At 48.4% G+C, this 12,160-nt stretch overlaps 1 protein-coding gene across 1 annotated transcript in view; it reads left to right on the plus strand.

Moving 5' to 3' along the window:
* The window catches only part of LOC134540954 (T-box transcription factor TBX20-like), a 203,172-nt gene that overhangs the window by 127,304 nt on the left and 63,708 nt on the right, over window positions 1–12,160 (plus strand). The window contains exons 3-4 of the mRNA XM_063384043.1: window positions 5,742–6,015; window positions 6,508–6,672. Of these exons, the coding sequence (XP_063240113.1) occupies window positions 5,742–6,015; window positions 6,508–6,672 (439 nt within the window). The remainder of the gene's footprint in view (window positions 1–5,741; window positions 6,016–6,507; window positions 6,673–12,160) is intronic.

Raw genomic sequence — 12,160 nt, forward strand, 5'->3', positions numbered from 1 at the left:
CAGGCGCATGTTCCCCACGTGTCGGGTGTCCTTCACGGGAGTGCGGCCCGAGCAGCGGTACGCGGTGCTCATGGACACAGTGCCGGGCACTTGTTCTGTGTTCACAGTGTCGCTGCCTTGTTCTTCACTCACAGTGTCGAGTGCGGTGTTGCAGGCGCATGTTCCCCACGTGTCGGGTGTCCTTCACGGGAGTGCGGCCCGAGCAGCGGTACGCGGTGCTCATGGACACAGTGCCGGGCACTTGTTCTGTGTTCACAGTGTCGCTGCCTTGTTCTTCACTCACAGTGTCGAGTGCGGTGTTGAAGGCGCATGTTCCCCACGTGTCGGGAGTCCTTCACGGGAGTGCGGCCCGAGCAGCGGTACGCGGTGCTCATGGACATAGTGCCGGGCACTTGTTCTCTGTTAACAGTGTCGCTGCCTTGTTCTTCACTCACAGTGTCGAGTGCGGTGTTGCAGGCGCATGTTCCCCACGTGTCGGGTGTCCTTCACGGGAGTGCGGCCCGAGCAGCGGTACGCGGTGCTCATGGACACAGTGCCGGGCACTTGTTCTGTGTTCACAGTGTCGCTGCCTTGTTCTTCACTCACAGTGTCGAGTGCGGTGTTGCAGGCGCATGTTCCCCACGTGTCGGGTGTCCTTCACGGGAGTGCGGCCCGAGCAGCGGTACGCGGTGCTCATGGACATAGTGCCGGGCACTTGTTCTCTGTTTACAGTGTCGCTGCCTTGTTCTTCACTCACAGTGTCGAGTGCGGTGTTGCAGGCGCATGTTCCCCACGTGTAGGGTGTCCTTCACGGGAGTGCGGCCCGAGCAGGGGTACGCGGTGCTCATGGACACAGTGCCAGGCTCTTGTTCTCTGTTCACAGTGTCGCTGCCTAGTTGTTCACTCACAGTGTCGAGTGCGGTGTTGCAGGCGCATGTTCCCCACGTGTCGGGTGTCCTTCACGGGAGTGCGGCCCGAGCAGCGGTACGCGGTGCTCATGGACATAGTGCCGGGCACTTGTTCTCTGTTTACAGTGTAGATGCCTTGTTCTTCACTCACAGTGTCGAGTACGGTGTTGCAGGCGCATGTTCCCCACGTGTCGGGTGTCCTTCACGGGAGTGCGGCCCGAACAGCGGTACGCGGTGCTCATGGACACACTGCCGGGCACTTGTTCTCTGTTTACAGTGTCGCTGCCTTGTTCTTCACTCACAGTGTCGAGTGCGGTGTTGCAGGCGCATGTTCCCCACGTGTCGGGTGTCCTTCACGGGAGTGCGGCCCGAGCAGCGGTACGCGGTGCTCATGGACACAGTGCCAGGCTCTTGTTCTCTGTTCACAGTGTCGCTGCCTAGTTGTTTACTCACAGTGTCAAGTGCGGTGTTGCAGGCGCATGTTCCCCACGTGTCGGGTGTCCTTCACGGGAGTGCGGCCCGAGCAGCGGTACGCGGTGCTCATGGACACAGTGCCGGGCACTTGTTCTGTGTTCACAGTGTCGCTGCCTAGTTGTTCACTCACAGTGTCGAGAGCGGGGTTGCAGGCGCATGTTCCCCACGTGTCGGGTGTCCTTCACGGGAGTGCGGCCCGAGCAGCGGTACGCGGTGCTCATGGACACAGTGCCAGGCTCTTGTTCTCTGTTCACAGTGTCGCTGCCTAGTTGTTCACTCACAGTGTCGAGTGCGGTGTTGCAGGCGCATGTTCCCCACGTGTCGGGTGTCCTTCACGGGAGTGCGGCCCGAACAGCGGTACGCGGTGCTCATGGACACAGTGCCGGGCACTTGTTCTGTGTTCACAGTGTCGCTGCCTTGTTCTTCACTCACAGTGTCGAGTGCGGTGTTGCAGGCGCATGTTCCCCACGTGTCGGGTGTCCTTCACGGGAGTGCGGCCCGAGCAGCGGTACGCGGTGCTCATGGACACAGTGCCGGGAACTTGTTCTGTGTTCACAGTGTCGCTGCCTTGTTCTTCACTCACAGTGTCGAGTGCGGTGTTGCAGGCGCATGTTCCCCACGTGTCGGGTGTCCTTCACGGGAGTGCGGCCCGAGCAGCGGTACGCGGTGCTCATGGACACAGTGCCGGGCACTTGTTCTGTGTTCACAGTGTCGCTGCCTTGTTCTTCACTCACAGTGTCGAGTGCGGTGTTGCAGGCGCATGTTCCCCACGTGTCGGGTGTCCTTCACGGGAGTGCGGCCCGAGCAGCGGTACGCGGTGCTCATGGACATAGTGCCGGGCACTTGTTCTCTGTTTACAGTGTCGCTGCCTTGTTCTTCACTCACAGTGTCGAGTGCGGTGTTGCAGGCGCATGTTCCCCACGTGTCGGGTGTCCTTCACGGGAGTGCGGCCCGAGCAGGGGTACGCGGTGCTCATGGACACAGTGCCAGGCTCTTGTTCTCTGTTCACAGTGTCGCTGCCTAGTTGTTCACTCACAGTGTCGAGTGCGGTGTTGCAGGCGCATGTTCCCCACGTGTCGGGTGTCCTTCACGGGAGTGCGGCCCGAGCAGCGGTACGCGGTGCTCATGGACATAGTGCCGGGCACTTGTTCTCTGTTTACAGTGTAGCTGCCTTGTTCTTCACTCACAGTGTCGAGTGCGGTGTTGCAGGCGCATGTTCCCCACGTGTCGGGTGTCCTTCACGGGAGTGCGGCCCGAGCAGCGGTACGCGGTGCTCATGGACACAGTGCCAGGCTCTTGTTCTCTGTTCACAGTGTCGCTGCCTAGTTGTTTACTCACAGTGTCAAGTGCGGTGTTGCAGGCGCATGTTCCCCACGTGTCGGGTGTCCTTCACTGGAGTGCGGCCCGAGCAGCGGTACGCGGTGCTCATGGACACAGTGCCGGGCACTTGTTCTGTGTTCACAGTGTCGCTGCCTTGTTCTTCACTCACAGTGTCGAGTGCGGTGTTGCAGGCGCATGTTCCCCACGTGTCGGGTGTCCTTCACGGGAGTGCGGCCCGAGCAGCGGTACGCGGTGCTCATGGACACAGTGCCAGGCTCTTGTTCTCTGTTCACAGTGTCGCTGCCTAGTTGTTTACTCACAGTGTCAAGTGCGGTGTTGCAGGCGCATGTTCCCCACGTGTCGGGTGTCCTTCACGGGAGTGCGGCCCCAGCAGCGGTACGCGGTGCTCATGGACACACTGCCGGGCACTTGTTCGCTGTTTACAGTGTCGCTGCCTTGTTCTTCACTCACAGTGTCGAGTGCGGTGTTGCAGGCGCATGTTCCCCACGTGTCGGGTGTCCTTCACGGGAGTGCGGCCCGAGCAGCGGTACGCGGTGCTCATGGACACAGTGCCAGGCTCTTGTTCTCTGTTCACAGTGTCGCTGCCTTGTTCTTCACTCACAGTGTCGAGTGCGGTGTTGCAGGCGCATGTTCCCCACGTGTCGGGTGTCCTTCACGGGAGTGCGGCCCCAGCAGCGGTACGCGGTGCTCATGGACACACTGCCGGGCACTTGTTCGCTGTTTACAGTGTCGCTGCCTTGTTCTTCACTCACAGTGTCGAGTGCGGTGTTGCAGGCGCATGTTCCCCACGTGTCGGGTGTCCTTCACGGGAGTGCGGCCCGAGCAGCGGTACGCGGTGCTCATGGACACAGTGCCAGGCTCTTGTTCTCTGTTCACAGTGTCGCTGCCTAGTTGTTCACTCACAGTGTCGAGTGCGGTGTTGCAGGCGCATGTTCCCCACGTGTCGGGTGTCCTTCACGGGAGTGCGGCCCGAGCAGCGGTACGCGGTGCTCATGGACACAGTGCCGGGCTCTTGTTCTGTGTTCACAGTGTCGCTGCCTAGTTCTTCACTCACAGTGTCGATTGCGGTGTTGCAGGCGCATGTTCTTCACGTGTCGGGTGTCCTTCACGGGAGTGCGGCCCGAGCAGCGGTACGCGGTGCTCATGGACACAGTGCCGGTCTCTTGTTCTGTGTTCACAGTGTCGCTGCCTAGTTCTTCACTCACAATGTCGATTGCGGTGTTGCAGGCGCATGTTTTTCACGTGTCGGGTGTCCTTCACGGGAGAGCGGCCCGAGCAGCGGTACGCGGTGCTCATGGACATAGTGCCGGGCACTTGTTCTCTGTTTACAGTGTCGCTGCCTTGTTCTTCACTCACAGTGTCGAGTGCGGTGTTGCAGGCGCATGTTCCCCACGTGTAGGGTGTCCTTCACGGGAGTGCGGCCCGAGCAGCGGTACGCGGTGCTCATGGACACAGTGCCGGGCACTTGTTCTGTGTTCACAGTGACACTGCCTTGTTCTTGACTCACAGTGTCGAGTGCGGTGTTGCAGGCGCATGTTCCCCACGTGTCGGGTGTCCTTCACGGGAGTGCGGCCCGAGCAGCAGTACGCAGTGCTCATGGACATAGTGCCGGGCACTTGTTCTCTGTTCACAGTGTCGCTGTCTAGTTCTTCACTCACAGTGTCGAGTGCGGTATTGCAGGCGCATGTTCCCCACGTGTAGGGTGTCCTTCACGGGAGTGCGGCCCGAGCAGCGGTACGCGGTGCTCATGGACACAGTGCCGGGCACTTGTTCTGTGTTCACAGTGTCGCTGCCTTGTTCTTCACTCACAGTGTCGAGTGCGGTGTTGAAGGCGCATGTTCCCCACGTGTCGGGAGTCCTTCACGGGAGTGCGGCCCGAGCAGCGGTACGCGGTGCTCATGGACATAGTGCCGGGCACTTGTTCTCTGTTTACAGTGTCGCTGCCTTGTTCTTCACTCACAGTGTCGAGTGCGGTGTTGCAGGCGCATGTTCCCCAAGTGTCGGGTGTCCTTCACGGGAGTGCGGCCCGAGCAGCGGTATGCGGTGCTCATGGACATAGTGCCGGGCTCTTGTTCTGTGTTCATAGTGTAGCTGCCTAGTTCTTCACTCACAGTGTCGAGTGCGGTGTTGCAGGCCAATGTTCCCCACGTGTCGGGTGTCCTTCACGGGAGTGCGGCCCGAGCAGCGGTACGCGGTGCTCATGGACACAGTGCCGGTTTCTTGTTCTCTGTTCACAGTGTCGCTGCCTAGTTGTTCACTCACAGTGTCGAGTGCGGTGTTGCAGGCGCATGTTCCCCACGTGTCGGGTGTCCATCACGGGAGTGCGGCCCGAGCAGCGGTACGCGGTGCTCATGGACACAGTGCCGGTTTCTTGTTCTTTGTTCACAGTGTCGCTGCCTAGTTGTTCACTCACAGTGTCGAGTGCGGTGTTGCAGGCGCATGTTCCCCACGTGTCGGGTGTCCTTCACGGGAGTGCGGCCCGAGCAGCGGTACGCGGTGCTCATGGACACAGTGCCGGTTTCTTGTTCTCTGTTCACAGTGTCGCTGCCTAGTTGTTCACTCACAGTGTCGAGTGCGGTGTTGCAGGCGCATGTTCCCCACGTGTCGGGTGTCCATCACGGGAGTGCGGCCCGAGCAGCGGTACGCGGTGCTCATGGACACAGTGCCGGTTTCTTGTTCTTTGTTCACAGTGTCGCTGCCTAGTTGTTCACTCACAGTGTCGAGTGCTTTGTTGCAGGCGCATGTTCCCCACGTGTCGGGTGTCCTTCATGGGAGTGCGGCCCGAGCAGCGGTACGTGGTGCTCATGGACACAGTGCCGGGCTCTTGTTCTCTGTTCACAGTGTCGCTGCCTAGTTGTTCACTCACAGTGTCGATTGCGGTGTTGCAGGCGCATGTTCCCCACGTGTCGGGTGTCCATCACGGGAGTGCGGCCCGAGCAGCGGTACGTGGTGCTCATGGACACAGTGCCGGGCTCTTGTTCTCTGTTCACAGTGTCGCTGCCTAGTTGTTCACTCACAGTGTCGATTGCGGTGTTGCAGGCGCATGTTCCCCACGTGTCGGGTGTCCTTCACGGGAGTGCGGCCCGAGCAGCGGTACGCGGTGCTCATGGACATAGTGCCGGTGGACAACAAGAGGTACCGCTACGCCTACCACCGGTCCTCGTGGCTGGTGGCGGGCAAGGCGGACCCGCCGGCGCCTTGCCGGCTCTACATGCACCCGGACTCGCCCTTCACGGGGGAGCAGCTCAGGAAGCAGGTCGTGTCCTTCGAGAAGGTCAAGCTCACTAACAACGAGATGGACAAGCATGGACATGTGAGTCAAATAAGATTCATATTTTTTTAGGTTATATTTCTTAGAGTTGGTTGAAACTTTTCAAAATTTTTTTTTTCCATTTTTACCTAAAATGAGTCTATTTTGAAACTCTATATTATATGTTTAATGTGGGTCAGGTGATGTTTTAAATATTTTTTATTTTGGTTTATATTAATGTATTTGATAAGAAAATCTGTCGGAAATTTTTTTATTCTTTTGGATAGTTTTGAATGTTTAAATATTATACTAATTTTTATTTTTTGATTCCTAAACAGTTTAATTCTTTTTCTTAACTATTTCTGTCACAGCTAACTTATATAATTTCTCAGACTATTAGAATTTTGTTCTGTCGGCCGCTGCTGGTGCTCAACTCGATGTTTTGTTTGCCGCAGCAGGTACACAACTGTATGTTTTTGTTTTCCGCAGCTGGTACACAACTCGATGCTCTATTGCCCGCAGCTGGTGCTCAACTCAATGTTGTGTCTGCCGCAGCTGGTGCTCAACTCCATGCACAAGTACCAGCCGAGGATCCACCTGGTGAAGCGGCACGAGTCGCAGGGCAGCGCGCCCATCACCGACCTGGAGGCGGAGGAGTTCAAGACGTTCATCTTCCCCGAGTCGGTGTTCACGGCCGTCACAGCCTACCAGAACCAGCTGGTGAGTGGGTGCGACCACCGACCATTCAAACCCATCAAAACTCTTTATCCTTTATTACACACCCCCAGTACTCGCCAGAGATGAGTAACATCTAATCCATGTGTTCCCATGTTGCAAATAATCTTATAATATACTTAATACTCGGGCACGAAGCTTAAAGTAGAATTCTTTTAAAAAAACGCCGAGCGTGATGAATATATGCAAATAGTATTTTGTACTAAATTTCTGGAAGTGAAATACATGTAGTTTCCGCACCTGCCACTAGAATTCGTAGCTGCACCAACTGCAACGACTGTAGAAATTTTAAACTACTATATAAGCGAAAAAGACTTGGCTCTGGACCTGATTTTCGTCAAGGAATTATAATATTTAAAATACTGCCCTACTTGTTCAAAAAGGCATTAAACTGTTAGTACTATCATGTTTCCCTTTGGCCTTGTGTACTTCGGTTTGCACCATCCGCTACAGGTCGCAGCCCCGTGGTTACATATTTCCATTCCGTGCAGTTTCCGTTCCATTGCTGAAATTAACTCCCACAAAATGCCATATACCGATAGCTAAGACGTTACACATCAATATATGAAAGATAGCGGCGCGTTTGCAGTGTTTTAGAGATACAATAAAATATGAAATATCATTAACACGGGGTTTTTGTTCTAAGACTTTTGTCTTGACGAAGTAATTTTTAAAGTTCCGATTACGTCTTGTTATGACTGTACGCAGTTGGTTGAGTTGTCAGAATACTCGCCTCCCACCGCGGCTATCTGGATTCTGTTGTCGGTGGAGACGAACCCTCCATCACCCAAAGTACCCGTGGGCCGGTGGAAGTTTATCCAACCTCTCCCAGCCGTCCAGACTAGTACCGGAGCTGTTTCACCGCTCACTGCGTCGGCATCTCACGGGGCTGGCGAACCCCAGTTCCAAGCATTCATATAGATACCTGTGTCACACCGGTGACATAGAATTTTACTACTGGCATTGCTATAGAGTGAAATATATAGAGTTATAAAGAGATACACATAGGTGTATAGATGAGAGTGATAGGGAAATATAGAGGGAGATGCATATAGCTATAGAAAGAGGTATACAAAGCGAGATATAAATTAGAGAGAGACTGAGAGATAGATAATTAGAGAGATAGACAGAGAGATAGAGAATTAGAGAGATATATGTTTTGTGTTTGTGTACCTTCTTCAAACAAATTGCAAAAAAAAAAAAAAAATAGTTGACTGAGGCATTGCAACGCATGCTGGGCATTTGCTAGTACAAAATAAGAATATTAATGTTAACAAAACGTGTACCTATTAACAATATGGCTACAGAGAGAACCGTTTGCTCTGCACTGCAATCTCAGCAAGAGACTGGCTATAGTGGAAGGCTGAGAGCGACGGTGGAAGAGAGGGTTATGGGGGTTGTCAGCGCCCCGAATCAGCAATCCGGTGGCCATCATGGGGTGGATGATGGGGGGTGGGAAATTCGGAGGGGGGGGGGCGGGTTGAGGGGTTTGCCTCGACGGTCGTAGAGGGGTCCTCGGATTATCGATCCGTCATGCGCGCGTGCACACGCACACACACGCACGCACACACAATAAGCGACACGAACGCAGCACAACAAGCAACAAGAGGCGAGAGACTTGACAATGGCTGAAACCACTCAACCTCATCAGCTTCACATTTTATGGGCTGGGCACGCGACCAGATGAAAAAAAAAATCTGTTCGGTTATATATATATATTTTCATTATTTTTCTCTTTTATGTCACCAACCGAGAGGAATGACTGGTACTCGTGCAGTAACATTTTTTTAATGCTGTCATCAAATATTTCCAGGTCTTCCACATTGAGGATTTCGTCTTCCATATTTATCCGGCACTTGTCCAATACTAAGACAAAACTTTATGCTATCAGGTGTTAATGCACCGACATCTCGTAGGGAACTGGTCTTTTGCACGATATGGCGATTTCTTTTAAAACTGTCCGGGTCACAAACTTTATGCCTATCGCTTCAAGTGCAGACATCATGTAATTTCTTCGCCTTGAGAATTCACCAAACAATCTCGCTGGCCAACGATTCTGGCGACGACTTCGAGTGCGCAATTCACGACGACTGGAAGGTAAATGATACTTTGCGGTACTTCGACCAGATTATATCCTGGCGGGGCCATTGGCGAAAACTCGTGCTGCATGTTGTTTAGTCTTCCGTTGAGATTACGTTCCACTTACCAAATTGCAGTTTATTCTATGTCATTCACAGGCAATATGTTTACTGCTTGCGTAGATTCGTAAGTTATTCCTGTATCATACACCTTTGGTTCCAATCTGAGTATCGTATCTATGGTCCCAGGTTTCGTAAAGTCGACATTTTCACTGCATGTTAGACTACTTTTTTGGGTGTTTATATTTCCACGAAATTAAAAGTATACATTCTATAGTAACATTTCCTTGATGTAATTTTAAATGTCGTCAATTTCGTAGGATCAAATAGGTAACTGAACTTCATGAGCGTTTCATCACTTTTCCACATTTGGATTAAAGATGTCGGCCATAAAGAAAATTGCAACGTTTTAGAATCCAAGATGGCGACCAACAAGAAAATTGCAACGGTGATGCCAAACACATTCAAGATAGCTTTCAGAACGAAAAATTTAACATTAGTGAGTGGAGCTCGATTTCAAGATACTGGATCCAATATGGCGGCCAGGATCAATATCAAGATGAAAGATCAAAGTCATCCAAGATGGCAACAGGGACTTCAGAATCAAAGATGGCAGACCGGGTCCATGGCTCCACAGCCTGAAACCTGTCCCCGAACCCTCTGAGCTACTACTTTCGTCGTTTAGAATTCACCAAGAACCGGCAGATCTAGGGACTGGTTTTCACCATCTGATTTCAGGAAATGTGCATAATTTTAAGTACATAATGGTCACGATTATCTGTTTCCAAGAACCATATAGATAAGGGATGGATTCGCCAAACGATATTAGTAACTGCGTTCTTGAATTACTGGAAAATCTCGATTATCAGTCACCAATAATTGCATAGTTAAATGTCTGATTTACCAAACAAGATCAGGAATTGTATGGAACTACAGTACCAGAGAAACTCAATATTTATCGGTTTTTTACCAACGTTAACTTGAAGCGTAATTTGAAATAGTTGCACAATTAATTTAATGTCATTTTTTCTCTGTTATTACACATCGACATTATGATTAAGATAATCCATTTGGGTGAATTTAAATATAACATATATTTAATGCTGTTTTTAAGTTCATATTTCAGTGTAAATATTAAAGTGATTGAAATTGGCGGACGTTTCGAGGTTTTTCTTCAATTACAATAGATAAGCCTATTTGTGGTATGTAAATTGTGGAATAAACTGTACTGTGTGCGACCTATTTTCATAGCCAATGGAGTTTATGTTGCTGTTAAGTAATTTTTAATATGATAATTATGTTTCTCTAGTTGGTCAGTATCTCAGGTAAATATGCTGTTATATCTTCCTCCAAACATGAAAAGTCGTAAGGTCTTTATGCTTTGGACACATTAATGAAATATGATATATGAATAGACAATGAATGTTATAAAAGAAAAATAACTTTATACGTATTGTAATACAAGAAGGCTACTATGATGTTAATAATCGTAAATTAACTGCGGTATTAACGTTTTTCTCGATCCTTTTAATGGTGATTATAAAGCATGAATGGTGTGTTAGTGTATAACATGAAGATAAGTTTCTGTGAAGATAGTTAACGAAGCTCTTGCATTACAATTGTCAAGTCTCATTTAAACGAGTAATCTGAGTTGCATGACATGTTATACTTAATTCGATAATTAGTGTCTTTTTATGACAAAGAATGTAACTCCCACAAACATCTGTACACTGTCGTAGTACATAAGATATTAAGTGCCATATTGTATTAGAAGTTACTAATAGTTTTTTTTGGAACAATGATACGAAATTAATTTTTCGTCTTAACGAAGATATTTGTATTCAGCCCAAATTCATTACTTCTAGTAATATAATTCATTTAAAAATTGGCCTTCTTGTGTTACAGAATATGAGATAGCAAATTGCTACACTTTTTAGAGATTAGGTATATCATTATATTTATTTCTGAAAGTCTAAAGAATATATCTCCTGTATGTTACAAACCAACTTAGAAACATTTAAAGTCAAGCTATATCAGCAAAAACATCCTTGTGAAAGGAATGTTTTTCATAATTGAATTGATCAATCTTTTAATAAAAATAATTTGTAGTTATATTAAGAATAGAAATGATTAAATGGTAAGCGAAAACATTAAGTCTTAGATGCAAAGAAATTTAGGAAACCACCCGCTTAAACTGGTCTTAAAAAAGGGAGGGTGGAACCTTTGGCTTGGCTGTTTTTAGGCTGTGGTACATATCTTGACACTATTTTGAATGTTCCCAAAATTAGTACCATTGATAAACAACTTCATGTGATTGTTAATGCTGATAAAGAAACATTATGTGAGGCTTTTCAAGTGACATTTAAGAAAAGGTTACTACTGGTACTACTTTTCAGAACTGTCTAATTTGATAAAAGTTACACGACACATAGGTACTTATTCTGTTCCTTGTGGCGTGATTTTTTTTTTTTCGTCGTGGTACATAGGTACTCTTTTTATTCTTCCTTCCCCCTTCTACACGTACATACATAGTACCTTCAGGTCTCACAAAATGTTTAAAACCATTAGATAATTTAAAAATAATATTTCCCACTGTATTATTGGTTTAAATTACTGACTAACCGCAATAAATCTTTTACAAAATTACTTTTAAAAGGCTTTTGACATCTGGTTATGAAATTTTTTAAAAAATAAAGTGAAAAGAACTATCTCTCTGAACTGATAGTAGTTTACCATAACTTTATTTAATAATTACGATATTTAAAAAAACAAGACGTAGTCATTTTTAACAAACAAGGGTTTTTTGTATATAATAAACCTATTCTAACTTTATTATTACCAAACCCTAAAAAAATTTAAAACCGCCATAAATTTTTAGGGCAGTTTATATTTAAAAATCTATATATTTTCTTTTGTTAAAAGTTTTTTTTACTAAATTTAGGATGAATAACAAGTAAAATTAATATGTTATTTGTACTGGAATTTTTAAACATAATATTATATATTCTTAAATCTACTGATAGTCTTAAACTTGTGGTAGAACCTGTACGGTTCCCAAGCCTCTGCTGACCTTGGAAAAGGACCTTAAGGGCGAGGAGGTCTACGCCAGACTAGGATTCATCGACCCTCGATCAGTTCCCGAACACACCCGAATTTCACCGCTCGTTCGTGCAACTTCGTGGTAGGAAAAAAAAATACAATTTTTTAGAAATTTTTCAAAAAACCTCAGGCCTAATCCAACAGCCTGTCATTTTAGTTACGAGAACCTAGGCGTGAAAAAAACATAATTCAAACACGGAAAATAAAATTAAGAACGAATTTTTGTGAGAGATTTA

The sequence above is a fragment of the Bacillus rossius genome, chromosome 17, assembly GCF_032445375.1.
Source record: "Bacillus rossius redtenbacheri isolate Brsri chromosome 17, Brsri_v3, whole genome shotgun sequence".
Classification (NCBI taxonomy): Eukaryota; Metazoa; Arthropoda; class Insecta; order Phasmatodea; family Bacillidae; genus Bacillus; species Bacillus rossius.